General features: G+C 38.3%; 2 protein-coding genes across 2 annotated transcripts in view; one reads left to right on the top strand and one right to left on the bottom strand.

The window, feature by feature from the left end:
• Window positions 1-11,152, bottom strand: part of COL4A3 (collagen type IV alpha 3 chain) — a 57,141-nt gene extending 45,989 nt beyond the window's left edge. Inside the window, exons 1-3 of the mRNA XM_059855988.1 lie at window positions 10,756-11,152; window positions 10,232-10,293; window positions 414-470 (exon numbers count right to left, since the gene is read on the bottom strand). Of these exons, the coding sequence (XP_059711971.1) occupies window positions 414-470; window positions 10,232-10,293; window positions 10,756-11,152 (516 nt within the window). The remainder of the gene's footprint in view (window positions 1-413; window positions 471-10,231; window positions 10,294-10,755) is intronic.
• A 5,079-nt stretch (window positions 11,153-16,231) lies between these two features.
• The window catches only part of COL4A4 (collagen type IV alpha 4 chain), a 56,756-nt gene continuing 45,758 nt past the window's right edge, over window positions 16,232-27,229 (top strand). The window contains exons 1-3 of the mRNA XM_059855298.1: window positions 16,232-16,416; window positions 17,302-17,341; window positions 19,177-19,254. Of these exons, the coding sequence (XP_059711281.1) occupies window positions 16,361-16,416; window positions 17,302-17,341; window positions 19,177-19,254 (174 nt within the window). The 5' untranslated portion in view covers window positions 16,232-16,360. The remainder of the gene's footprint in view (window positions 16,417-17,301; window positions 17,342-19,176; window positions 19,255-27,229) is intronic.

Genomic DNA, 27,229 nt, shown 5'->3' with positions numbered 1-27,229 from the left:
TCAGGAACTGGCAAAGGGGGGCAGGCAGGAAAGAGGTGGAAAGAGGGAAGCACTGAACATGAGACTCCTGATGGCATGATGAAATTTATAACAGGAGAGCAGCTGCCAAGGTAATGGCATTTGTTAGGGGTTAGTGAAAGAGACCTGGTGTTTCTGGGCAGTTGTTCTGCTGGTGTCCAAACATCATACAATGGTGTAAACATAATAATGCAGGAAAAAAATTCAGTTGAAAAGGCTTAGTTAAACAGTTTCCCCAAAGTTAAAAGAAATTTGTAAGATAATAATTCTCTGTAGACTCTGTTGGCAAAATACCATCATGCACTAAATTCACTCACTGTATCAACTGAAGTAATCTACCAACAATTCCAAGTACATAAGCTAATATTCAAAAGGGAAAATGTATCTCTTCTTACCTTACTACCTTTTGTGCTATCACAAAAGCAGGGACTTTTACCTTTGCATACACAGTTCTGAAAAACAAAAATACAAACATTATAATACAATTCTTTTTCTCATTGAATTGTTTGGAGAGAGGCAAATATGATCTCAGTGGTTTGAGTAAGTAATTATTTCACAAATAATACAACTTTTAAATAAAATGTTTGTGAAGAGGCAATTCACAACAGTGGCAAAGATCTCATTATTCCTCTGTATTTTCTGTTGAGAGAAATAAGGGCATTAGTGAGATCTTGCAGACAGAACTTCCCCCTACAGTTTCTCACACTACAACAGTCAGTGTTTCAAATTTGTAACTTTTTTCTCTCTTTTATGATGGAGGAAAGATGCTGCAAGTAGCTGCCGCTCTCTATGGACTTGAAAATTCCTGAAAGTTGCTGCTTCTCTTTTAGGTGGCTGAACTTAGGTGAGATGATGCCATCTATCAATTTAAAAACAGCTGCAGGGAGCATTCCTCCACTGAACAGATATTTAAACATTTATTTACAAAATAAAGCAGAAATTTAAATCAGTTGGCTATGAAAGGCAAATCCTCAAGAAATTATTGTGTTTGCCTCTGATTCATAGACAGATCAATAAGTGGCTACTTGATATTTCAAGCTAGATTTCTAAAGAAATGCAAACATTAGTTAATTCTTTGTCATATTTAAAGAAGACTCACTCTTACTGTGATCTGGCAGCTAAAATTCAAGTAGTACTGCATCAGAAATTTGGAAAACAAAGGTATTATGTGAAACAGAAACCATCTAACTATGCTACCTTTACTATTATAGTAATCAATATGATTATATCACCAGGGATACAAGAATTAACAACAAACAGTATCCTGATTTCTCATTGGTGAGACCAATCAGTCTGGTACTGGATAATCTAAATTCATCAAGTCAGTTATATGACACATATTTTAAGCCTTTAAGCATCAATACAAGAGGATAAAGTGATGTACATCTCAAAATAAATTTGGGATAGTTTATAGGACAACTGATTTTCTTGTTCCTTATTCAATGACAGTACCTTGCATCCCAAAGCATTTTCTTCAAAACTGATTATCATACAGAGGTCTGCTAAGCAATATAGAAAGGGCAGTTGCTCAAGATAAGATGTATACACAGATATATACCATTATAATTCTACAGACCTTCATGGAGTTGTACCTTATTCCTGCCTGTGAAAGCAAACTAGAAGCAGATCTTTCCAGCATCTGTATGCAAAGCACAGTTTTCAGGACATGTAGAAAAATCCAAAAATGAAATTACTCTCCCATAACAGGTATAATCTGCAGAAGATTTGATGTGTGCAGATACAGAACAAACCCTTTTATCTTAAAATCAAAGATGATCCAATGTGAAGAGGAATGCATGAACATGTAGAAAATTATGACACTATACAATTAATCTAAGTTAATAAACTATTGAAAGAAAGAAAGCCTTTGCTCTTCAAGAAGTCAGAATGCTTAGAATGTGTTTAATTTGCCATTAGTAAGCTTTCAGATCTGTTTAGGTCTTTTTGTGTACACATATCACTCTAAACTAAACTGAAAAGACCAATGATTTAACATTACACAGTCAGTTAGCTGGATAATACTAAATGTTTTGGCATATGATTTTTTATGTAAGATTAGATTACACCTTCTGAACAGGAGCTTTGAACCAAAAAATCATTGCTCACTTATACTGCAGGATACTTTCACATCCTTCCAAGATGCCTGCAGCTCCTTTATCAAAGGGTCATAAAAACCCAATATGATGTTTCCAGGTTTTAAGATAAGGAAAGAGAATATTAGGTATTAACAGTTTATTCAAAATTCTCACAATAACATCTACATAAGCAAGTGTATTAACCAAAGCCACAGTTTTACTGCATGTTTTTTGGTTTTGTGATTTTCATAGTAATAATTTACTTTTCTTTCAAATATTTAGATGAAGAATATTTTTGATCTAAAATCTAGGTCAAAGGATACAGCCAGATCATTATATGATTACCAAATCAAATCAATTTACCAATGAACCAAAATTAAAGCCCCACAGCACTCGGAGTAATTTACAGAGAAGCTCTTCTCCAAAGTGTTTTTAGTGACAGTTACAGTGTTATATTAAACAGATACATCATTCCAGTAGTCCATGTTGAGGCACTTTTACTGCACTGGTTAATTTTTGTTCAGTGGGTGCATCCTTATCTATAACACTGAATTGCCTTTCCTACACTATGGGGTTGGATTCTGAATTGCCCTTCCTACACTATGGAGTTGGGCTCTGACCTCTTCCTGCTCCTGATTCAGAGAGTAACTTAAAGTATTCCAGTCCTCTCCTTCACATAATCCCTCAAAGAAATGACACAGAAAGTAGAAAAAAATAACATACTACAGACTGTAGTGTCACCTGTACAAAGGTTAATGTAGATTGAGCATGGCACTGCTACTCCAGCCACTGCAGTGGTGGCAACTTAATTTGGAGAGAATCTTACAGATTGAGATGAAAGCTGAGATGAAATTAATTGTAATGTGAAGGAATATAGTAATGTGGCTGAAGTGGGGCTTAAGTTTGTGCTTTTGGCCTGACTGCTCTTTAATTTCATGGGTGAACTCCACTGATGCCCAAAGTAAATCCTGGTTAACATAAATCAAAGATGACTGTGCAACATGAGGTATTTTAAAATGAATTAAAAGCAGTGCAGGTGATATCCATTAATTACTCTGGACAGTAAAAATAGCCCAGGTGTCTTTCAAGCGGGTGATGAAGCTCTCCTTCACTGGTTGCTCTAACTGCTGATCAGACTTCTTTTTAAAAATGCATAACTAATTTTTTCATTTAAACTTGATATTTTTTAGCATCTCACCTATTCTGCCATTATATGTCTTTATCTCCTAACTTAAAGAATCACTGAATTAGAACTCTATCACTATGTGGAACAAGACTTACTGGAAAATATCTATTTTTCTGTGATGTCACTTTTTTATTCTTTTCCATCTTTCTGCTCGTTTATGATATTCTGAGCAGCCTGAAAATATGCACATCATCACAGTGGTCCTAAGTGGAAGGTAATTTCAAGTTTTCTGTAATTTCTATTAAATGCCAATACTTATTAAAAAATATGTATCAGTGAGCCAGCTCCTTTAAGCCTTGATTATGAATTTTCAAGCGCTGCTGACACATGGAGATTTTTGAATTCTTCCTGGGCTGCCTCAGTGCAGAGCAATCACTTTACACATCCCAGCTGTGTCTATAAATCACAACTGAGCTCATAGAATAACCCTGCTCCAACAGTTGATGTTAATATAGTGCTTAAAGCTTCAAAAGGCCCATTTCACTCATTCTCTACTACCTGTTTTCTATTGCATCTAATAAAGGTGGGAGTAATACATTGTGATTATGAGAAGTGGAAAGTTTGCTCTACCATGTATTCACTCTGCAGATTTGTGTCGGGGTAGGTATGCCGCACATAGGTTAAATGTTGGACTTTCTGAAGAATGTGATGGTGGTAGCTAGAGTTTTGAGGTTGGATACAGTTACAGTTTTGAAAATTTATCCTAACCTGCACAAGAGGATCTGAGAGCAGAGCTTTACAGAAAAAAGGTTCCCACTGTGAGAAAAGCTGTATAAAGAAAATCTTTTTCTTCTGATGCACCTGTATTAAGACATTTCTCTAGATTAGCACAGTCAGGAATTCTAGCTAGACAAGGTGGATACGTGACCCTGGCAGCATATTCCTTATGTTGCACAACTGCAAATCACCACGGAGTGTGCAAGGTCCTGGAGAATGAGCTCCCCTCACTCCAAAACATTGCTATCAAAACAAAATACCAGTCCCACAATTAGAATCTGTATACTAAAAGTTTTTCATGCATTCTAAGCATCAAACATGAATTCATTAAAATTATCAAAGACCACGAAGAACTTTATGTTTTTTTAGTGATTGCTGGACCAGTACAACAAAACCAAATTATTAAGCCTTCAATAAGTATAGACAACATAGAGCAGAAATAGGAGATGATGAGATGAAGGAAAATATGTCAGTTCCCAAACCCTGAAACATTGTGTAGTCACTTGTGAACTGGAAGGCAGCCAGACATTCCTACCTTAGAAGACTCCTGTTAACAGCCATGTATGCTATCACAATTCACAGCATTTTGCTTACCAGTTGAATACCTAGCACAGGACAAAAATTATCTCATTCAGACTTTCCATTATAAAGAAATACACCTGTAACTTATCTAATAGCACCCAACACAGAGAGCCTGGATCTAAAAGGCACAGCAGGAGACAACTGTTATGCTGCAGGCAGTGCAGCTGTTGAATAAGCTCTAATAAACACCTGTAATGGAAACCCTGCTCAGGGAATAGCTATTGAATCAAAATGCCTTCTGGGGACACAGGCCTTGTGTTACTGGTTATGTGCTGCTTTCAGTGTGAGGTGCAGGAGAGAAGTTCTGAACATTTGTGGTCATAACACTTCACAGAAGCAGGACTTTGTGTTTAGTTTACAGATAAATGAGTCATGATCACATGATGTTAGCACACATTTTCATCTGAACCTGGTAAGAATCTCCTTACTTTAAATCCTTAATTTTAAACTGGTATGAGCTCTTTTAGGAGGGATTTGCTCATTCATGTAATATAAACATATATTTATAATGGTATTTCAAACCAGCTAAGCTAAATGACATGTAGAGAAATGGAAGAAGCTTCTGTATGAGAACATTTAAACAGCTTTCTATTATGCCAAAGGGAACAGGGCTTTTTTCACTTCAGAGATTGAAAGCACTTTGAAAAAAATCTCTTACTCTTTACAGCAAAACCCTGTTGGTTAAGAACTTTGCATAACAAGAGTTTTGTAGTGTTAGACAAATCTCTCATAAGTATCCACACTTATCACAATAAAAAAGCAGTAACGTAAACCTTAGGTTAAACAGTATAAGTCAGATGAAAACAAAATTCTCAGAGAATTTCTAGTATCTCTTGCTTCTTTTCTTGTTGATATATTTACTGTACAGCATATCTTTTTTTTTCTTTTTTTTTTCCTGTGAATAAGCCTGTTTGTACAAAAGTTCCAAGAAACCACTGTAACATAGCTGCTCATACAGGGAAACACACCACTGTGTCATTGGGAGTGTGTTAAACATGCAACTCCCATGGTGCCAACCATACTCTTCTTCAAGCAGATACAGCACAATTAATTCTACTGAGCTTCTCCCTTCTCTCCAGCTCATTATCAGTGTGGAAGTGTGAGAAGAGTAGGGCTTAGCAATTTTCAGTTTGCCCATGTCTTCATCATTGCCTTAGGATAAAACAGATAAAATATTTTAATGCAGAACAAACCAAACACACTGAGTTTTCACAAACTCAAATGATTTGTGAGCTCTGTAGCAATGGCCACTAAGGCCTATTTTGTAGACATTGCATAAAATTACTCAGTATCTATACAAGTAGAGCTGGTATTTTGTGTGCAGTTTTGAAAAGCTGAATGTTGAGGCTCTCAAATCTCCTCTTTTGGGGAGGGGGTGTGTGTGTGTAAATTACTTTAGGTCTATAAAGAGAAGATACAGACTTTTTCTCTCTTTAGACAAAGAGAATGATGCTTTTCCTTCTAAACACAGAATATATTTACATTTATGTTTATAATGACCAACACCTTACTCTACAAATAATCTCACTAGGGTTGAAGTTGCTGTGATAAGGACTATAAGAAATGGAACCAAACTGTTCCTGATATATTCAGATGCGTAAAATCTACAAAGATGGAGCCATAAACTCCATCTCTGGGGTTAGTTTCTTCTCCTGACCTTGAAGAGGACATGGGGGCAACAGAAATAAATATTTTCTTTTCTCCAAGGAAAAAAAGACTAAGCAATTCAGGCCACACAATTTTGTTTTGTGTAGCAAACTCTTAAGGGTGTTTAATCAGCTTATTCATCCGTGTTCTTCCTTCCTAACAATCACCTTAAAAGAGCAATCTAATAACAAAGAATACACACCATTTAACTACTGAATTTTTGCTTACCTACCACAATACAGTTATCATTAACTCAAACACTTTGTATTTCTTCCCAGCTGTTGAGTGTGGGATTGATATTCACTAAAATTTTCAACTCCTCAGGCCTGTATATTTGTATATTCATAAAATTCCTGGTGTGCATCTTCTGTTTAGTGGTGCAAGTAGCAATGAAAGCAACAGTAGCTTGTTCAGAGAAGGCTTATTGCACATGCTTTGGTTTTTCCTTATTTGAAAGGCTCTGTGATTTCACAGATTAAAAAACATTAAAGGTCACTTCCTCCTGCAGCTTCCTCCAAAATAGCCTGTGGAAAAATGCAGCACAAAGCCCAAGCTAAAAGGTCCTCACTAAGCCAGGCAAAATTGAAAACCCGTAAACCTGTGAGACTTGTACCCTATCACAAAATGGGAAAGACAAATAATGAAAATGGAACTAAAACTATATTAGGTGTGACAAAATAGAACTTTTTCAGTGTGACTCTGAGAGACTGGGGCTGCAAACAGTTAAGGAAAAGTCTTTTTTGCACTTCACCTTCCTCCTAGGCTCCTGTAATCCACGCCAACATACTTCTAGTATTACTTTGTTAGGCAGTAAGGTGAGAATGTGACAGTAAAACAGATGACCGGACATCCCATACTAGTCGCACTTAATAGCAAAGTATTCTGTTTCAGAGATCTGTTATATCAAGTCAGCTCTAGGTATTGCAGAAGAGACTGCTAACACAGATCATAAATAAAATGGTTTTATCTCTATGAAATGCAAAGCAGCGAAGAAAGAACCTGCCTACTCTAAGAATTTAATGACATTATTCAGCCAGCAAAACAACTTGAATTGTAGATTTTTCTTAAATGTGTATTTGTCTTGTAGGTTTTCTAGAAAAGGCATGAAGTGTCAACAGTTCCATTTTTACAGGTGTTTACTTAGGTCATCTAAGCAGGTTCATCTTTCAGTTGTAAGATGCAGCACACACATAGGCACACTTCACATTTCTTGGCCATCAGAGCAATGTGCTGCAAACCAGCAGAAATCCATCAATTTTGATGCACAAACATTAGGGTAACTCTGCTAATTTATGCTGCCTCTCTTGGCCCAGTAGAAAAAGCCTTGCTCTGCAGGGCTGGGACATTGGGCTGTTTCTCTGTGGAGGTGATGCCTGAATTACAAAAAAAGTAGAGGCAATCAGGAGCAGAAAAGTCTAGCAGAAGTTGGACCCAATTCTCAGAGTAACACCCTCCTTGACTTTGGAGCTGGGATCACATTAACCAAATCAAAGAGGGCACTTCACAAAGGACTTGTTTTTCTAACATGCTCTGTGAACTCTCTTGTATATTCAGGTGCACATTTCCCTTCTCAGCTGCTTGTGCAACAAAGAACCTGGGTGCTTCCAAAGGCTGTCAGACAAGGAACATTCTCACCAGGACACGGTGCTTCCAACACTTTGATTCCTGGTCAAAAAAAGCCTGCATGCCATTCCTACCAGCCTTGGAGAGACCATGGGCTGAAGCAGAACATCATTTTTCCCTTCCAAGAGCCATGTATTAAGATCTACTTGTGACAGCAATATAGGTTACATATAATTAGGAAAAAAAACAACCTGCTATTAAGAAGCAACAAAGATTCACTTCAAGTACTTGCATGCAAATGCTAAGATTTTCAAGAAATGAAATTAATTGTGAAATATGAACACTTGCATTAGTCACAGACAATATGAGTGAGGAAGAGGATGCAAAACAGATCTTCCCAAGTCTTACAGTCACCATGGTTGTTATGTCCCCTCCTTTGCCACCAGCGCATGTTGAAAAAAATGAAATGTCATGACGGAGGCAAAAACATAACAACATAACCTAATTGAATCCTGTGAGCTAACAAACACTGCAACAGTATTTACAATACAAATTAAAAAGTGGTAGTAAGATCAGGTGCAGCTAACTTGCAAGCAAGTAATCTTGCTGAAGTAGAAACTCTCTTTATCCTGTTCTGAAAAAATACTAACATGATGGCATCATAAAAATGATCAATGCCACAATATTGATTGAGTAATAATGTACTTGACCAAGGTATTTTTCCCATTAGGAAAAACTGAAACAACATGTCATTTGAAACAACAAATTTCAGGGAATATTTTTAGATTAGTACATAAATGGTATGAAAAGACAGGACACTCTTAAGCGAATTAATTGAATTGTACATTTACACCAAGACATATCATTCCAGGTGCTGTTAGACAAAATGAAGCAATGAAAAACCAAATCCATTTTTTTCTGAAAGAAAAAAAAGATGAAGAATAGGAAGAATCTTGTGCCCTGTGAAAACATATTATGATGATGATTCTAAAATATAAAAATGAACAGCAGAAAAATCTGAATAATTATAACACCACTTTTTGAAGTCAAGGAAGAAGAAAGAGGCTGATCAAAGAAGCTGAAAGGCCTTTGACATGGGAAGATGCTACTTCTGCTGAGTTTTCAGAAGATGTGATTAGAGCATGCCAGTGGCCAAGAATGCAGACAATAATACTCCCTAGCAGGTGCCAGAAAGTTCAGCCTCCTAAGGGCAGAGAAGTCTGGACTCTGTGAAGAGCTACAAAGACTAAAATTTGCTGTATAAAGAGCAGCAGTCACAAATGACTAATTTTCTTTCCTGTCTTCAGGAATAAACTACACCTAAAATTTTCTATGTTGAAACATTTTTAAATTGATGCAAACAGCAGAAGTATTGCTTGCTGGTCAAACATCAATTTATTTTCATATGAAAGTGTAGCATGATTTTAGAACATTAACTATACTAACTTACTATTTCTTTGCAATGAACAGTTTAGCCAAGATGCAATGATTTATTTGTCAATTACCTCATGTCAATTACAGTAGCCACTAATATTTAATTAGGAGTTTAGATAAAACTGCCAGACCAGACGCTTAGAAAAAGTGTGTGTGTGTTGTGGGAAGGGGGGGGTCACTCCTGGAACACAGCCTGTGCTTGCTATAAGCCATCCAGAAGCCCACATGATGATATCCACCTCCTCAGAGCAACAAGGTCAATGGATGGCAGGTATCAGCAGAGGAAGAGGAGAAAGGAACAAAAACTAGCAAACTGGGCAGAAGAGAGAGACAGGTCTTGAGCTGTTAATTTTCCACATCTTCCACATCCAGATCTGGATGGAGCCTGAAACAACTCTGCAGAAAACACATACTTTGCAAATAGATCTGGTACCTCTGTTCTACATAAGAACTAAGAGGTATTTTAATTCCATTACAAATAAAACAATTAGATCTTTGTTAAATGACTGAACTTGACTGCCAGTGGAGTTAGAGTGCCATGAAAAAACCCAACATATTGGGTGAGGCACTTAAGCTGTTTCCAGACACTCTACCCAGAAAGAGGGGGCTGAAAAAGCTGCAAGAGTTTAAAGGAAAATTATTACTAATTAGACTGCTTCAGATAATTGTAGCAGAATGTGGCGCTGATTTAGCAACAGTAAAGTACAAGATCACATTTCTTCCTTCTAAAGGTGAACTTCAAAATGTTTTGAGAGTCAGTAAAGACTTTCATGTATGGTGTTAGAGCTTTACTCATATCTACTCATACAAGGAAAAATTAAGATTGTTGACTATAATGGGAGAAAGAACTTGAAATTTACTAAAACTGTCAGTTTTGTGTGCTTTGGGTTTATCAGAAAATTTAAAACTGTCAGTTTCATGTGTTTGATGTCCACTAGAAATTCACCAAAACCAGCAGTTTTCTGTTTGGTAACTGCCAGAATATTGAGAGCTACACCGACCCGCGTACCCTCACAGCTGCCTGCTCTTCTCCCAGCTGGGAATGTACAATCCAAATGTTATAAGCAGACACTGGAGAAAAGCACAGAAAAGACTACAATATGATCTAGGAGAATTTACTGACCAAACGGTGATGGACACTTGCCATTAAGCACGAAAGACAAGTCTGTTAAATGATTTTGTCATGAAGGTGGCACAGGTGGTCCAGACAGTAAGTGCCGATCCGGAGGTGTCTGCCTCAGGGCCATCCACTCCCTCACGGCATCCCCCGTGCCCGCAGGCCGGGCCTCCGCAGCCGCTTCCCGGGCTGGTGACGGGACGGAGCCTCCATCCCACCCCGCGCCGAACCCTCAGCTGGAAGGGCGGAAAGCTCCTGAGGCCAGCGGGGACGCGGTGCCCCGTGCAGGGCCGTCTCTCCCGTCCTTCTCCCCGCCCGGCAGAGGTGTCCAGGTAGCGGTGTCCCGCAGCTGGGCGAGATGCACCTCACCTCGCCTCACCTCGCCTCCCCTCGCCCTGCCCGGCCGTGCATACTACGCGCATCACTTGAAACACAGGCATTCACCTTTCCTTCCCCACCAGTGGCCAACGCAGCGCGGTGGCAGCGAGGAACGCGGGGCCGAGCCCGCTCTGCCCCAGGGCCCGCCGCAGCCTCCGCGGGACCCGGCGCCACCGCCCCGTCCCGGCGCTCACTCACCTCCGCCGCGGCGCGACCCGGCCAGAGCAGGGCGAGCAGCAGCACCGGCGCCAGGCGGCCGGGGCAGCCCCCGCCGGCCATCCCCCCCTGGGCGCTGCCTGCGCGGCGTCCCGGGGCGCTTCGACTCTGCCCCCCTCCCACCCTCCCGTGGGTTTTGGCCTGAGGGTTCCTCCGCACCCGCCTCGGCGCTCCGGGTCGCGGCCCCGCCCCGGCCACCCCTCTCGTCCACCCCCTCATCTCCCCCCGCGTGCCTTGGGCAGCGCTGGCAGCCGCCGCCCGCCCGTCCGTCCGTCCGTCCTCAGCGGGCATGGAGTGAGCGAGGTGTCGGGGGCTTTCCCACCTGAGAGCTGAGGTGAGCGCCGCGGACGGCCAGCCCCGGCGGGGGCACCTGGTTCTCCTCCAGACGGGGCTGGGCAGCGCGCCGAAGGGCAGCCCCGTCCCGGGACAGCGGGAGGTGTCCCGGGTTGCCGGCTGGCTCCGTCCCCCGCCCGCGCCGCCGTGAGGGCGCAGGTGGCGGAACCCCCGAACCGCGGGGCTCGCGGCGGGAGCGGGGCCGGGGCCAGCCCCGGGCGCCGCCCGAAGGAGGCATGGGCTGCGCTCCCACGGAGCGGGGTCGGCTCTGGGTCCTTCGGGGAGGAGGGCACGGTGAGAGCGGCCGAGAGCGAGGCGGTACCGGGAAAGCGGCAGCAGCCGGGGCTCCCAGCGCCATCCCGCCGCTGCCGGAGCGCTCCCGGGCACGGACCGGAGTTCCTTCAGCAACCCTTTCCGCTCCCTCGAGTGTTTTCTTTATGAGACAGAGGAAACTCCCAGAGGGGACAAAAAGCTGCCCCACCGCATACATGGAAAGCAGCGAGAAATGGTTCTCCCCAAGGTTTCCACGTAATATGATAAAAAGCTTTTGCGAACGGAATTGTGATTTGTAAAGTGTCGGCAATGTGTAATGTTTGTCACATTTATGTTATTGACAGAAGTGCTGCATGCTCAAGGTAACCTTTCACCAAATAGAGTGCTGTTTTGAGAAGGTGCAAACTTAGAAAGCATGCTGGCGGTGCCAGCCACAGCAGCCTTATCTTGTCTATAGTGTTCATGGATGCTATACAGGAAATCCCTTGTTACAGGGTTTATTTGCACTAAAAGTGATAGCAAAAGCAACTATATAATAAATGTATATAAATTTAGGAGTATTAATGAAATACAAAGCTAAAGGCTTTTGTGAGCAGAAAGCTAGCCACAGAGCTTTGTAAAACAGCTTCTCTGACAGGCACAAGAGTAGAGCTGAATCTCTGCTCAGTAGACCATACTCAACCTCTTATGAAAACTGCTGTGAAAGCTGGTTAGCAGAAGCGACTTTTCCAAAAATTTTGGTAGTGCCAGTAAGAACATGCTTCAGGAGGAGGTGAGCATTATCTTCAATACCAAAGATCTTGTACATAGGAATATGGTAAAACAACTTGACTCTGAAATATCCAATATCTGTGAGAGCATGCTGGCGTTGACAGCAAGGTATGGAGAGAAAAGGAAAGAATTCCCCTGGTTTCAGGCCAGATTGATGGTGACCATGAAGAAGAAATAGTATCCACTGCTGGAATTTAACATAAGTAGTACTGGTGTTAGAGAGAAGGTAGTAGACACTTATTTATACAAAAGTGAAAACAAAAGGTGCATAAGCTGTCTATGAGACAATGAGGTCAGAGCAAGTGAGACTACAGTGGAAGAGAGTGATCAGTCCTCTGAAATGATGACAATTTCAATGCAAAATGGCCCAACATGGCTCTGACTGTAAAGAAGACTACTCAAAAGAGCTGTTGAATACTGTGCCAATGAGTGATTGGAAGAAACAGATGAAAGCAGGCAGACCACTGTTAGGGGCAATGAAGGATCTCATGCAGAATACTGAGTGAATGAAACACTGCTATAATAAAGAGGTACTGAGTCAATTTTCAAATTATGAAAACCCTGTGTGGAAATTAAAAAAAAAAAGCAAGCTCAAAGCAAAAATGTGAGAGTGCTAACAAGGGAGATGTATCAATAAGGCAAAATATTTAAAAAGAATCCTCTTCACTTGCAGAACCACCTCCTTCACTGACCTTGAGCAGCTGGCTGCTAAGTGGCTCAGCTGAATGGGAGTTTTGTGTGTTTATAGTTAAGAAACAGCAAGTAATGTTGCACTCTGAGATTGTCACATAGAAGCATACATGCCTTCATGTGAGTCTCTAGGACAGATCCAAAGGAGCTGCTACAAAGGTAAGATCAGCCACTGATGTTCTCCTCCCTGCTCACCACTGCCATCATTGGCAGTGTCCATCCGCAGAAAGCCTGTGTAACCTTGATGCACACTCTGTTGATGCTACTGCTGTAAGCCATGATATTATCTGAGAGCTACAAACTCAGACAATCTTGTATGTCTAAACAGCTGTCCAGCTGTAGAGCATCAGTTGTGCCAAAATGTATACCTGCAGGTGCCTGTAGAGCTACTTCACAAAAATCCAACAAAAGCACCAGTACATGAACACAGGAGATCAACCTTAAATTCTAGAAAGCAATTGAAAGATGCAGCTAATTAAAGCTTGTCTTTTTCTACAGTAACTGATACTTAATTACTTTAACTTTGGTTTTGTTTCCTTGGTTCTCTCTGGTAAAGAAAGGATAATACTATTTTCAGGAATATTTTTGTGGGAAACATTAAAGTTGTACGAATTTAGTATAAAGTGCACAGTTTTATAGAACACTGTAAATGAAAAAAACAGGACTTATTGGAAAGGACGGAGGGAGTACTGAATACATCCATCACAAATGAGGAAGAAGTCGTATGGAAAACAGCATATATGTTCACAGACTTCAAATGTCTGTCCTAATTATATGCATAAAAGAACCACATTAAAACTGAGCACACAACCCCTTTTTTATTTCACAGCTTCTGAATCCTTGACTTTGTAACTTGTGTGGTATTGTTCCATGTGATATTTCTTCATTTGAATGTAATGAAAATACAGTTAGGACTGTTCTAATTCTTTTTACCTCAATAACTGTAGCTCTGTGTCTGCCTCAAACTATGGCTCGTGTCCCCTGTTCTTTAGCAGAGTTACTGAGAATGAAATTGTCTTGCTTCTTGATTCTTGTCAAGAGAGAAAACATCTAGATTATGTTATACTGCCAGCTTTTCCCCTTCTCTTTTCTGAGGTGAGGTTTGGTGGTCTCAGGTGAAACCTATTCCTTTGGTGGCAGTGAGTGTGCTATCCTGGGGATATTTTATTGAGGTAACTGTTGTGATTGCTTCAAAAACATAAGAAATGAGATCAATTTGACACATCAATCTAAACAAAACCTTGTATTCTTTCTGTTATTGTATTAGCTACTGAACAATTCAACTTGTTCGGAAAATGATGGGGTTTAGATAGCCATGACAAAATAACAAGCAGAGGGTTGCAAGTCTTCCACTCATGCATTAAGTATTACTTCAAACTGTGTCAATGGGTTGGATCAAAATGGATTTTAATTTGAAAATAAAAGTTTCACTGCTAATACAAAGCAAATGTACCAAATATAATTTTCTTTTTTATTTTCTTCTTAATTTTCAGAAGCTGTTTGGATAATTAAATAATGAGATGGATAGTGGGCAAAAGGAACACATTTCTGCAAAGTCTCAGCACTTTATACGTGGATTTTCCATTTGAGGGAATCAGTCCCTGCAAAATTTTATTGCCTCTCAATTTTGCTTATATTGTTTATATTGCTAATATAAAAAAAAGTAAAAAATCAGTGAGGTAGGAATGCGGTTGGAATATTATTTTTTTTTATTAGGGATGTTGTTATTTTTTTCTTTTCTTACAGATGAGGAACTGGGGCACAGCAAGACTGTAAGAATTTCACAGATGAATGGAGTACTGTACAATACATGTAAAGAGTGATCTTGCAGCTTGGACTGGCTGCCTTTAGGCTATTTATTCATCAGTCAGGGCACAGCAGCTTCCAAAGTCTTCCCTCAGTACTGTAGGATTTGGATATACTGTGCATGCACACAGGAATCAATATTATTTATAGATTAGTTCTGGTTAGAAAGATGCCACACTATCAAATAATTGAAAGCAAAACAGTAATGTTTCAGGAACTGTACCCTCATGTGTTTAACAAACACATGGCTGCTGCCTGAACAGCTATCAGAGAGCTGCCAGTTTGCTGCACTTCACATCCTTACTCCTGGCTGATGAACTGAGTGTCTTTGCCTACTCAGGAAACATCTCCAAAGGAAGCAAACCCCTGTCAATTCCCTCTAGTCAATGTTCAGTTTCCTCAAAATTATTGCCCACATTTGGAACACTAGAGTGCTAAAAAGCAGAAGCCTGTGATAATCTGTGCTAACCTGGGAGAAGCCCAGCCCTTAAACCCTCAGTTTGAAATAACCCTCAGTGTGACTCATTTGCCAGACATGCCTTATTAAAAAGGATTGCAGCTTCTTTTTTATTTGGAGCATAAGGGAGTTTGCACATGACCTGGCCCTGTCTCTCAATTTGTGAAGCTCGAGTTTCCAAAAAGGTTGGAGCAGCAAATAAAACTGTTGGACCTAAGTCATAGGTCAGGGATGCACTATGAATACAAATTATGTATTATGTATGCAATTTATGTATGCAAAATTTGACTGTGTGGGACTGTGGAGGCCCCTGGTCAGTCCTACACACAGAGCTCCCAGCTTCCTAAATCCTGGCAAAAACTGTAGAAAAAATGTTCTAAAAATAAAGCTGAAAAACTCTAGGTGATGTCCAATGATTGTCATCCATCCATGCATATGGGTAAAACCCTTAGCTGCAATGCATATGTTTTATTCTGCATTCAGAGTGGTCTTCCTTTGCTCAGATGCTGGCACAGACTGGTCCAGCCCAGTTTGCAAAAGATGCTGCTGCTCAGTCAGGTCTTAAAACTATAACAAATACTTTCTTGAGGTTTTTTTAAAGTTCATTAGGTTTTTTTTTCACTATACATGGGTATAGCATCTCTTAGTGCCTTTAACTGAAATGGTGGCAACGAAAACTTAAGAAATAGTGATGCAAGATTCTCTTTGTTCATTATTTTAAACACAGAATGAGGACTATCTTTACCAGGCTGAAATCTTGTACCCCCTTTTATGTGAATCTGCAGTTTCATCATAGTCCCCTTGAAATAATTGGATTGCTGATAAAATAAAATGTGGCCTGAATAGGAAGAATATAATGTAGTGCCAACACAAAGCTGTGCAGTGTAACACATACAAATGGTTAAGACTTATTTTTGGTTTTCTAGTAATTATTCATGTGTACATTGGATGTATATTTTAATAGAAACAGGTTCAGAGGGGAAAACAACACCAGTATGGAACAGTGTTTATAGACCATCCACAAACAGAAGGAAAGAGAAGACCTGCCATTTAAAGAAAAAAGAAGTGCTGCATATACAAATCCTCAATCAACAGGAATGGCATTAACAAAGGATTCATTTGAACGGATTAAGTGGCTTATCACAGCTGCCTGGTGAGTTTTACAGATCACTACATTTTTTAACCAGATTCACTAAGATATATTCTTAGCTATTAATTTAACAGTAATAAGAAATACCTAGATATTTGCAAAGTTGAAGTAATTTTGAAATAGGCTTCATTGTGTCCTGTAGAATAGTACATAGCAGTCTGTATGCTATGGCTGTACCTAATTTATCTTTTCATATTACTAGTAGACACCTTAGTTCTTAGTAAAAATAATATCAACATTAATAATAATTTAAAAGAATGCTTATTTTCTGTATTGCTGCAGAAATTTTGGGCTAACTTTTTTTTTTCTTTTTTTTTTTTCTTTTTTTTTTTCTTTTTTTTGTAAACTTTACAAGCCATCACCAGCAATGGTTGGCATGGAGCTGGGCTTCCCTAGCAGCTGCTCTAGAATCATGTGGCTATTCTGAATGTGGCTTTCCTCTCTACTTTCTCTTGCCCTCTTTCTCTGAGCAGAAGAAAACAGCACCAGCTAACTGATTTCAGGGTAGATGCAGATCATTCCTGTCTCTACTCAGTCTTCACCTCATGGTGTCCATGGAGAAATCTGTCTGGAATAGGTCCCCTCTGGTCCTTCATAATTGTGAGATTGGAAATAGGTTACAAGGGGGAGTTAAAATGACTTTTACATAGTCTTGTTCATGCCTATCTGTTTGTCCTCAGTCTCACAAATCCAAAAACCCAAATATTTACAGCATGAGAGGCCATTTCTTGATGGTGTGCATCCCTTAATAAGAACACTATGTAGTCACCCCAAACAGGATTGAATCCTATGTACACTTGATCACTTCTCACTTTCTACAGGCTAAATTTTTGAAAAGGTTTGATGTTGTGAGTGTAGTTTTAATTCAGTTTTCTTCTTTTAAATCAGGTGGCTGCTGATAGTTTTTTCAACTCAAGGAATTGATGGGGTAAGTGACATTGATATTTACTTTAGGCAGGTGAGGGATAGAACGGTAGAGTTTAAACAAGTAGCACCACATGCACCAAAATGACCAATAGTTCTGTGGGAAAACTGTAATGTTCCTTTCTGTATTTCTGCAGTTCTGACTTTCCTTTCTGCTACTCAGCTAATTTGCAATTTTATGCTCTGGATTTTCCTAGATTCTAATTCTGGCTTCTTGAGGTGCATTTGGAAAGCTGGATGTAGAAAACCCTCCCTTGTTCACTGAGTCTATCTCCTTCCTCATAAAGTGTCTTTAATGGTTCTGCATTAGGGCACATGTCAATTCTAGCTTTCCATTCTGCTCTGTATGTTAACCTAGATCTTAAACTGGCTTCTGTGGACAGTCCCATCTCTCTGAAGCCAAATTTTCATACATAATATAGTTTCAGTATCTATTTTATTATCCTGTCTGTGCTGGCCTTCATATTACCCTTATGTTTGCAATGCCCTTGCCTTCTTTCAAGTCCATCCTCTTTGTATTCTTTCAGATATTTACGAGCTCTTTTTTTGTAGAGTTCATTTTTTTTATCCCCAAACTCATCCCTTTTTATTTGAGCTGTTGAAGATGGTAATATTTTTTAAAAATAACTATTCAATCAGAAGAAAGGATAATAGTTCTGTTATTGGAAGCTTGGATTCTATTGACATTCCAGGAGAGGTAAGAGTCTAACAACTATGTGAGAGACTAGTGCAGAGTAGATTACTAATTTCATGGGAAATGCAGTGTGTGAAAGACAAGTAGTGTGTGAGAGAGATCATCATACCCTCCTGTTCTGAGGTTTGGGAATTCTAGATATTCTAAAAATGGTACAGATAGAAAGAACAGAATTTTTCCTCATCTAATATTTGTCAGAGTTTTCTCCTTGAAAGACTGAAGTATGAACCTATAGTGTTCTGCTGGGTATTAAAACCAGTAACAAAACAATCTTAACCTTGATAATAATGAAAACCCACACTGAGGAAATATTTGTTTTATCACCATTTACTTGTTTATCTACATTATTCTTAAATATTTTACCTCCTTGTTAAAATTATTTTTAAAATATCTTTGATAATTTACACAGTTTTACTCAAAAAAATGCTATGTAGTAGACATTCCAACTCAGTTTATTAAGTGCATATGATGTACTTTTATCATTACATTTGGAGAAATGTAAAAGAACAGTGAAATCATGTTCATTTACCACACACAACATCTACTGAATTTACATTTTGTTGTGTTTTCTTGAATAATATTTTTTTCTCATTGCAATTTGATGAAAAAAGCAGTAATTTGTTTGCTATTAAAAGGACAACAACAGAATTTTTAAATACAAGAAGTAAATTAACAGTAGGCAATGCATAATTACACCATGCATATACTTAGCTTCATTTAATGGACAAGAATTAAATTCAAGGTTTTATCTCTGAGTGAATGTCTTGCTCCTTCACCTTGTTTTGCCTTTTATGATTTCATTGTAGTTGAACAATCTCCTAAAATAATGTGATGGATTACAAATTTTACATTATTGCAAATTAAATTCTGGTTCTGTTAAAATCTATTTCAGGTGCAGCTGGTTTCCTAAGTTATATTTGGCTGTAATATTTAGTATTATGTAACATAACTTGTAGTTAAGGTCTTCCACCTTTTACAGCAACAAGTAATAAGCTTTTACTTATTGCTTCGACCTTGCCAGCATGTTTATGAGTTGATGAGAGATCTTTTGCCTTCTAATTAGCTAATATGTCCAGCTGACAATATTTGATGATGTAATTGTTGTCTGTTGTGCATTGATAAATCCATAACCCTTCAATTTTTAGGGAGGATATGCATATATTGATCCATGTGGGGGACAGGATTGTTCAGTTTGTCGGTGCTTTCCAGAAAAAGGATCAAGGGTAAGTTGTGATTAGAGATAATACTGTTTACTTTGTGCACGTTACTGTTCCTGAAAATCAACATGGTTGATAAATCAATAAATCAATATTCAGACATAAACACATCTGACAAACTGTATAATTCTGTCACTGGTATTGAGTGCAGCTGTCACTGAAGAAACCTAAGATTGTAAAGAATTCTGTTTCTAATTGGGTTTGTACTAATCATGATACCTTTCTTGTATTAAGGATTCTTTGAAATCAGTCTAGGAATTAGACAGATGTAATTCCTAATACAAGTTAAGTATAGAAATCTATACTCGTCTTCTACTAACTGGCTGGATGAAAGAGAATGTCCATGCCATTCTCTAGTTTTATGAGAACTTATTTATTTCTTATTTTGGTTGGGTGACTCCAAAAATGTTTGCAGACTTTTAATCTTACTCACTTAAGATACTAAATTTAAAAAAACCTTGAATTTTCTTTGTCTTATGAATAATTATAAAACAGCTCTAAGGCATTTTCACATTACATGCTAAAATTAGTAACTGTACATGTTGCTAATTGCTAACTGAAATATGTCCAGTGATGATTAATTTATCTTGGCTGCTCTTTCTCAGAATACATGTCTATATAGAGATAGCTAATAATTTAAACATTTTGAGGAAAAAACTTATATATATACAAAATTTGTATATATATGTACTGATTGGTGGTCAACTAAAAAATTGTCAGTGATGAAAACTGTTTTCTACCAAAGCACTATGTTTAAGTTTAAGTTTAGGAAGGTTGAATATGGTGGATCAATTTTGGAAGAGCAGCACGCCCATTTCTTTGTGTACAACCTGAGTTGCCAGAACAGCAAGACACATCTTTTTCTTCCTGTGCTTCTGCAGTTAGCTGCATGCTTTGCTGTGTCATGATCACTGCCCTGGTGTCCTTGGATCCTATCCTAATCCTCCAGGATTATGTCTATGTGAAAGTCCCCCATGCTGTAGGATTTTCATAATAGAGGCCTAGGATGCATATATCTCTGTAACACTGTGCTAACAAAAGGGCATCCCAGGAAAAGTATTTTGACTGGTACCTCTGCAGTGTCTCTCAGTGCTACTGAACAGACTGTTTTGGATACCAAAAACCTGATCTGAAGTGCCATTTGAAAACAACTAACTCTCAAACCAGGGGGAATTTCCCTGATTTGGGTTCTCACTCAGTTGCCTGGAAGTTCTGAATTACATTCTCATAGTCAGTCAATAAATACCTCCTGCAGTTGTTCTAGTTCTTTCCTAGGCTGTCCTCGTCACATGTAAACTGTACTATTATTCATGCATTTGCAGTTAGTTTTCTAAATAATTCCAAGGAACTGGACCTAAGTGCTAAATAGAAGTGAAATAAACATTTCAAAGTTAATTGAATGTTGTTATGCAACTGTAAGTCTCAGAATTGTACTATTTTCTGAAAAAGCTCTGAAATGCGGATGTACATGTTCCCTGATGGATAATGGGTAAAGTATCTCCAATGTAATACTAATCTATATTTCATGCAGTCATTTATATTAATCAACATACCAGAAACAGAAGTACTCTTCAGACCCTACAGGAAACATGGCTTTACTAAACACTGCCTCACATGGATTACTGTGCATATTTTCTGTACTAATGAATGGTGATGAATAATTTTCTATAGGTTTATTTAATCTTTTCTTTCAGACTACAATTCTTCTGGTTTTTAAACTTTGCTATATTCTGCTTTTACACTCTGACACACTAACTTTGCTCTCCAAGCTTTTGTGGAGACTACCCATTACAAAATAAAAGACTGGTTTATCTTATTGTTAGCTGTCTAGAATGCAAAACATCTGCATTATCTGCTTTTCTGTCTGAATCCTGCTCTGGGGCTGGTTCCTCAGAGTTTTGCATCTTCCTCAATCCTGTCTTGAAATCATCAAAAATAAATGGTTATTAAAAGCCTCTGGCATTGTACAGTAGACAAGCCTAAATATTCCGAACTTTTGGTAGTAAGACTTTGCCTTCTATTTGCCCATTTGAAAATATTTTAAATTTCAACATCAAAAGCCTTCTTTATTATAAGTGGACAAGATAATGATAATTAAGGTTTAGCTAGAGAAAAGCTGACCGTGAGAAAGAAAAGAAAATAAAACTGTCATGGACATACTTGAATGTATTGATAGTGGGCAAGTTGAAACAAAAGTAGAAGCAAATAGCTGAACTTTCATTTAATATTTAAATAAAACCATCATAGCTATGGATCAGTTGCTCTATTGAGTTTTAGAAGAGCTTGTGTACTTGTCATTTTTAATTCTCTCAACCATATATAACTTTGTGCAAGAAATAGATTTGCACTCCTATTCATTAGAAGAAATCACTGAAAAAACATTTAAATCACTACTGCTAGTAGTATATCATTGCAATTGTTCACATCACAATGAAATTTTGACTTCTGTTCACTTGGGACTGCAGTCTTGTTGGTGTTAGTCCCTCATGATGCTGTTTATCTTTTAATCTTATGTCACAACTCAAAACGACAACTCTCTCTTCCATAGGACACCATTAAAATGTGCTGCTAAGTCTCTTTGTCCATACTGTGTGCTATTATACCTAGACATTTCAGAACTGTGGAACAGCTAAATGAGGCAAAACATATTTGTGAAAGTATACATGGCAGTAAGTGTTCCATCTGACCTCTTAGATTCTTTTTCCCCTCTTCCTTTTTGGTAAAAGGAATCACATGAAGTCTGTGATTTCAATTTTCATAAAAGACATAGTAAAACCTTTCCACCATTTTATCCTCTTTTTTTACGTTGGAAAGTTGTTTCCTGGAAAACTCCTGCAGTGTTGTATCACCAGCTTCCAATAATGCTGGCTGCTCTAATAGAATTTAGATAGCTCAAAAAATGTTTGCAGTTCGCACTGACCGATTGTAAACCTGTCCTGTGCTGACCTCGGAGTTTGATCCTATTCAATTCCATTGGCTTTGTTTTTAGTTAAGTAGATTTGGGAAGCAAGCATCTATTCATGAGCCAACCTGATCTGGCTTCTATGGGGTCATGTGAAATGCCTGGATCAAAGTGAATAATAAATATAACTCAGCAGGACCAATGTTCGTTCTTTTGCAGATGAAGCAAGAGGTTTATTTTTATCCTAGTGTAGGGGAGAATGCAGCAAACAGAAATCTAAGAGGAGGGTTTTACACTTTCTGACACTTCAGATGTAAGGAGTAAGCATTCACAAGAGATGCTGAGTCACTTGGGTGTCACAGGTAAGTTAGGAAGTCAGCTGGTATCAGTCACTGCAGGGCAAGAATGCACTGCCTTGGGGTAAGAATGAGCAAAGTTACCTGCGAGTAAGTCAATATTCTGGCACTGCTTCTCTTGTAACATCTCAGTTGATCTTGTGAGCTGCCAAATTTCCTTAGTGGGTTCCATGGGTTATTTGAGTTCAATTTACAGCACAGTGTAAATATATTTAAAATGCACTAACTCTGCAAATTGTGCAAATTCTGTCTGTTTTGTGAAGTAAGAGGCGTTTATTAAAACACACTTTTTTTGCATGTTGGCATGCATGTTGGTATGCATGTCTGTCATTCACATGGAATATCCAGTACTTGTATTTGAATTTTCAAGTTGCAACTCAGGAAATAAATATGTAAAATCCTTCTGCTTGGTCTCAAATGCACTATCAGAGGTGTATGTGCACTAGCATCTGAGGAAATCTAGATTTCTTCCATTATTTGCCACCTACTTGTTGATCATTTTTTCCCAGTACATTAGCTGTAATTTTTAAAGCAGTTTTAAAGCAGAAGATTGCTGAGACCAGTTACACATTTCATTTACATTCACTGAAAACATATTATGTTTTTCTATAAAACAGACCCAGAGAAATTAGACCCCTAAATCTATATCTGAAGCAGACCTCACTTTTTTTTTTTTCTTCTGCCTGCAGAAGTTAGGATTCAAACTGGTAGGGAGTGGATCCTGCTTACCAGAATGTGGAATAGGAACAGAACCACTCCAGTCCGTAAGGAGAATCACACCAATCACTGCAAGGTCTCTTTGAGGTGGTTTGTCATACATGATGCCCAGCTACAGCATCTGTAAATTAGCATTTTTCATATTAGACATTTTTCAAATTTTCAGAAGTGTTGACCTTATTAATTATACCTCCTTTTGTTCTTGAGCATCTTTCTTTCTTAATACTTTTGGTTCCCCTATCCTACTATACTGAAAATGGTATTTTTTCTCAGTTGCTGCAGATTGCCAAGCTTTTCTACATCAAGCAAGATAAAACTCTACAAAAAGCATTCTTTTTTACTGGTTTGAATCAACCAAAAATTGTCATCAGTGACTTCAATAAAATAGTACAGAGCAAAACTCAATTTTATTAGCTAAGCTGATGCTAATTATTTGTGGTCTATAAGATCTATGCTCTATTTGTAGCTCTCTATTTGTACCTTTCAGCCATTAGTAGTTAAGAGTTTCAGTACTAAATTATGATTTGTTGAGTTTGTTTAACACAATAGTGACACCCACTGGCTTATTGGATAATTTTTCTTTTCATAGTCCCACAGGGTTAAAACACAAACCTAAGTATACATTGTGAATGATGTCTTCAGCATTCACTGTGATTTCTCATGCTTCTGTGAAGTATCTCTGTGAATACTAAACTGCATCATCAGGGGTTTTGTTCTTATAGTATATTATATAATTGAAAAATATAATAAAGTTGCCAAATATGATAAGTTGCCAAATTTTCCAGTAGTTTAGAGCATGGTTCAGATCTTCTTTACAAGAAAGATAGAGTATTTACAAGGGCCTGTAGTAACAGAACAAAGGGTAGTGGCTTCAAGCTGAAAGACAATTTAGATTGGATATGAGGAAGAAATTCTTCACTGTGAGGGTGGTGAGGCCCTAACACAGGCTGCCCAGGGAAATTGTGGATGGCTCATCCTTGAAGTGTTCAAGGCCAGGTTTTGAATGACCTGGTCTAGTGGAAGGTCATCCCAACCATAACAGGGGGTTTGGAACTACTTGATCTTTAAGATCCCTTCTATCTCAAACCATTCTATGAAAGTCTATGATTCTCAAGCTCTAAGTATTATTATTGCATTTACTTGGCTAAAAATCTGTGAAAAAAAATTTATTCATTTAACCTATTAAGAACAAGAGACTGGATTTAATGCCAAATTGTGTGATTTCTCAGATTTATCTCATTTTAATCAGGTTTATATTTAGAAGAGGGTTTGTTCTGGGTTTTTTTGAACCTTGACTTACAGTAAAAATTAGTTTGGTTCTGGTCTTACACAGTGAGGAGTAGAATTTTCCCAGAATGGACACCCCTCCAAACCCTGGAAGCTGTGGCTTTGCTGTGTAATTGACCAGCTCTTCCAAAAGGGGAGAGGACATGGGTGGAGCTTAGAGCAGTAGCAGATGCCCCCACCTCACTAAGCAAACTACAAAATGAAACATCTCTCCAAATGCCTTTGTGAGCACTCCTCTCTTGCCCACAGACTGCTTTCCTTTTCTTCTTGCTCTGTCCTGCTCCTAGTGAAATGAGAAAGACTGGTTACAAGCCAGAGTCCAGTGCACAGAGGAAAGGGCTGCTGTATTATTTGCCTACAATCTGTATGGAATTGCTGGGCATTTTCACTTTTGTTCTCATGAACAGAAGGTAAGTGCATTTCACAAATCACTGGTACATCTCCATGGCCTGTAACACAGGGTACTGTCCTCACTGAAGGTGATAACTGGGCTTCTTTTGACTTTTTTGATAACGAGAAGCAAGACAATTCACTTGAGTAGCATGACTTTTTGTATTTCCAATTATGACTCCTTTAAAACATTGTGTTTGAGACAGCTAAGTGCTCAAGGCATTCTCAAAATCAGATACTTTTCAGTCTCATGCATTAAAAAAAAAAAAAATCCAGTTAACCTTGGCCATTGCCTTTTCCAAACAGCATTAGATGTTTTGTTGCATGATTCTGAAGTGCTTGCAGTCTTAGTCTTAGGAAGCATAGTTAATTAAAAAAAAATATAGCCTTGTTTTTCTTAAAGTCAATTTCTTACTGCAGGTCAAGCCCAGGATATGCTAAAATAACAGACCATAGTCTTGGCATGGTAGCTCCTGACCTAGACAATTAACAAGGCACTGAAAACCTAGAGGAATTTATTGGCATCAGATGGCAGAGTGGGCATAATATTCTGTTCATTTTATCTGAGCTAATTTGTCATTTCCACATGAGCATGACTACCTTCATCCTCTTTATTTTTACAGCTGTCCTGAGACTGTAATGCTGTGGTAGTCACATTGGATGGGCACAAATAATAGATGTGATAATAGATGTTATGGCACGGTATCAGTTTGGTCTTAACAAAGCTCCAGTCATTATCAGTCTTTGAGCTGAAAGAAAGAGAGAGAATCCATCAGCTTCACATGGCATGCTAAAGTTGTATCAGCTGCCAAACCCATTGTGAATTTTGAATTCAGTGACTCTGTTCTATGACTTCACTACCTTCTACTGAGGACCATGAAGTCAATTAAATTCACAGTGTAGCAGCGAATGAAGACATTTTACCAGCCTAAAGGACTACATGTCCTGGAAGTGTTAATTTTTTAATTATAATGACTACCACAGAATGCCTACAGTGTCTCGGCTTTTTTTTTTTCTGAGTGCAATAAAAATCATGTTTCTTAACTGTCCAAAGGATATAACCTGTTTTGAAAATTTTCTCTTTCAACTCTTGAGTGCAGAGCATATACACTATTTATTAAAAATACTGAAGTTGCTGCAGAAACCTGTTGTCAACAAAATGCACTAAAATACAAATGCATTAAAAACTTAGTGCAAAACATCTTATGCTTTTCTTTTCCTGTTGATGAATGATGCATTTTGCAAGGTAATAGATAGTTTAGAGAACTAAAAAGCCATACCACTTCCAGTAAATTTAATGGTTCAAAGAGTTGTATTTTATAATATTAATCTGATTAATTTCACTTATACTCAAAATGATGCTTTAATTAAAATGGTTGTCCAATTATTTTTTCAATCAAGTATTTAAAGGGCATAATAGCTACCTTAGAAGTACTTCAATTAATAAATTCATTCTAACATAGAATGAGTAAGTCTCTGTGAGTAGACAGGTTGCAACTGCTCATGCAAGCAAACACTCAACACCCAGAATCCCAACTGTCCATTCACTGTTAACAAGGATGCAGAATCATCAGCTTTTAATACCAGTAGCACTTAATTTGCACAATATTTTACACTGCTGAAATTCTGGTATCACAAAAATTGTAACTATTAGAGAAGACAGCATGCTAAGTCTACCCTGGAATTTTTGTCAGTGATTTCTCTGGAAGCAGGATCAAGGCTGAAGTGTGAGGAGCAAGTAAATGGAATATGACTCATATGAGGATTCTTTTTTTCAGGTGGTCCTTATTTCTAAGTGTAGGACTTCTTTTCCCAGCCTCTGGACTAAGTTCTTGTTCATAGTTTAAGGGCCACTGGTCATCCAGCCCTACTTCCACTGTGGAAGGAACCTATACTATGTTCTTGTTCAAACATGTATTAAATTAACTTCTCTGTTGTTTTGTTGATTTGATTGAATGATGCATACCATACATTTTTTCACTTCTTTTCACTATCAAATCACACTGATTTTAAAAAGACAATGAGAAAATAAATAAAAAGTAAAAGAAGTTTGAGTCCTTGGTTGTAATTAACAAGATTTTATCCAGACAGGCTGCTGAAATGTTTACACTGAGAAGCATTCAGTTCTTTTGGTTCCTGAAGTTACATATCTTTCAATCATCTTTCATTTCCATCCTTTTTTTTCTTCCTTCAACCCATTCATAAAAGTAAAGATATAGTCTCTTATTTCTGTGAATACTGAAATATCTTTTACTGCCCTCAAGTGGTCCTAATGCCATATGGTTTTGTCAGGAATGTGTGAGGTTTCCTTTTGCTCTCTTTTAAAATA

This window comes from Haemorhous mexicanus, chromosome 10 (genome assembly GCF_027477595.1).
Source record: "Haemorhous mexicanus isolate bHaeMex1 chromosome 10, bHaeMex1.pri, whole genome shotgun sequence".
Lineage (NCBI taxonomy): Eukaryota > Metazoa > Chordata > Aves > Passeriformes > Fringillidae > Haemorhous > Haemorhous mexicanus.
This window is presented reverse-complemented; position numbering and strand designations above follow the sequence as displayed.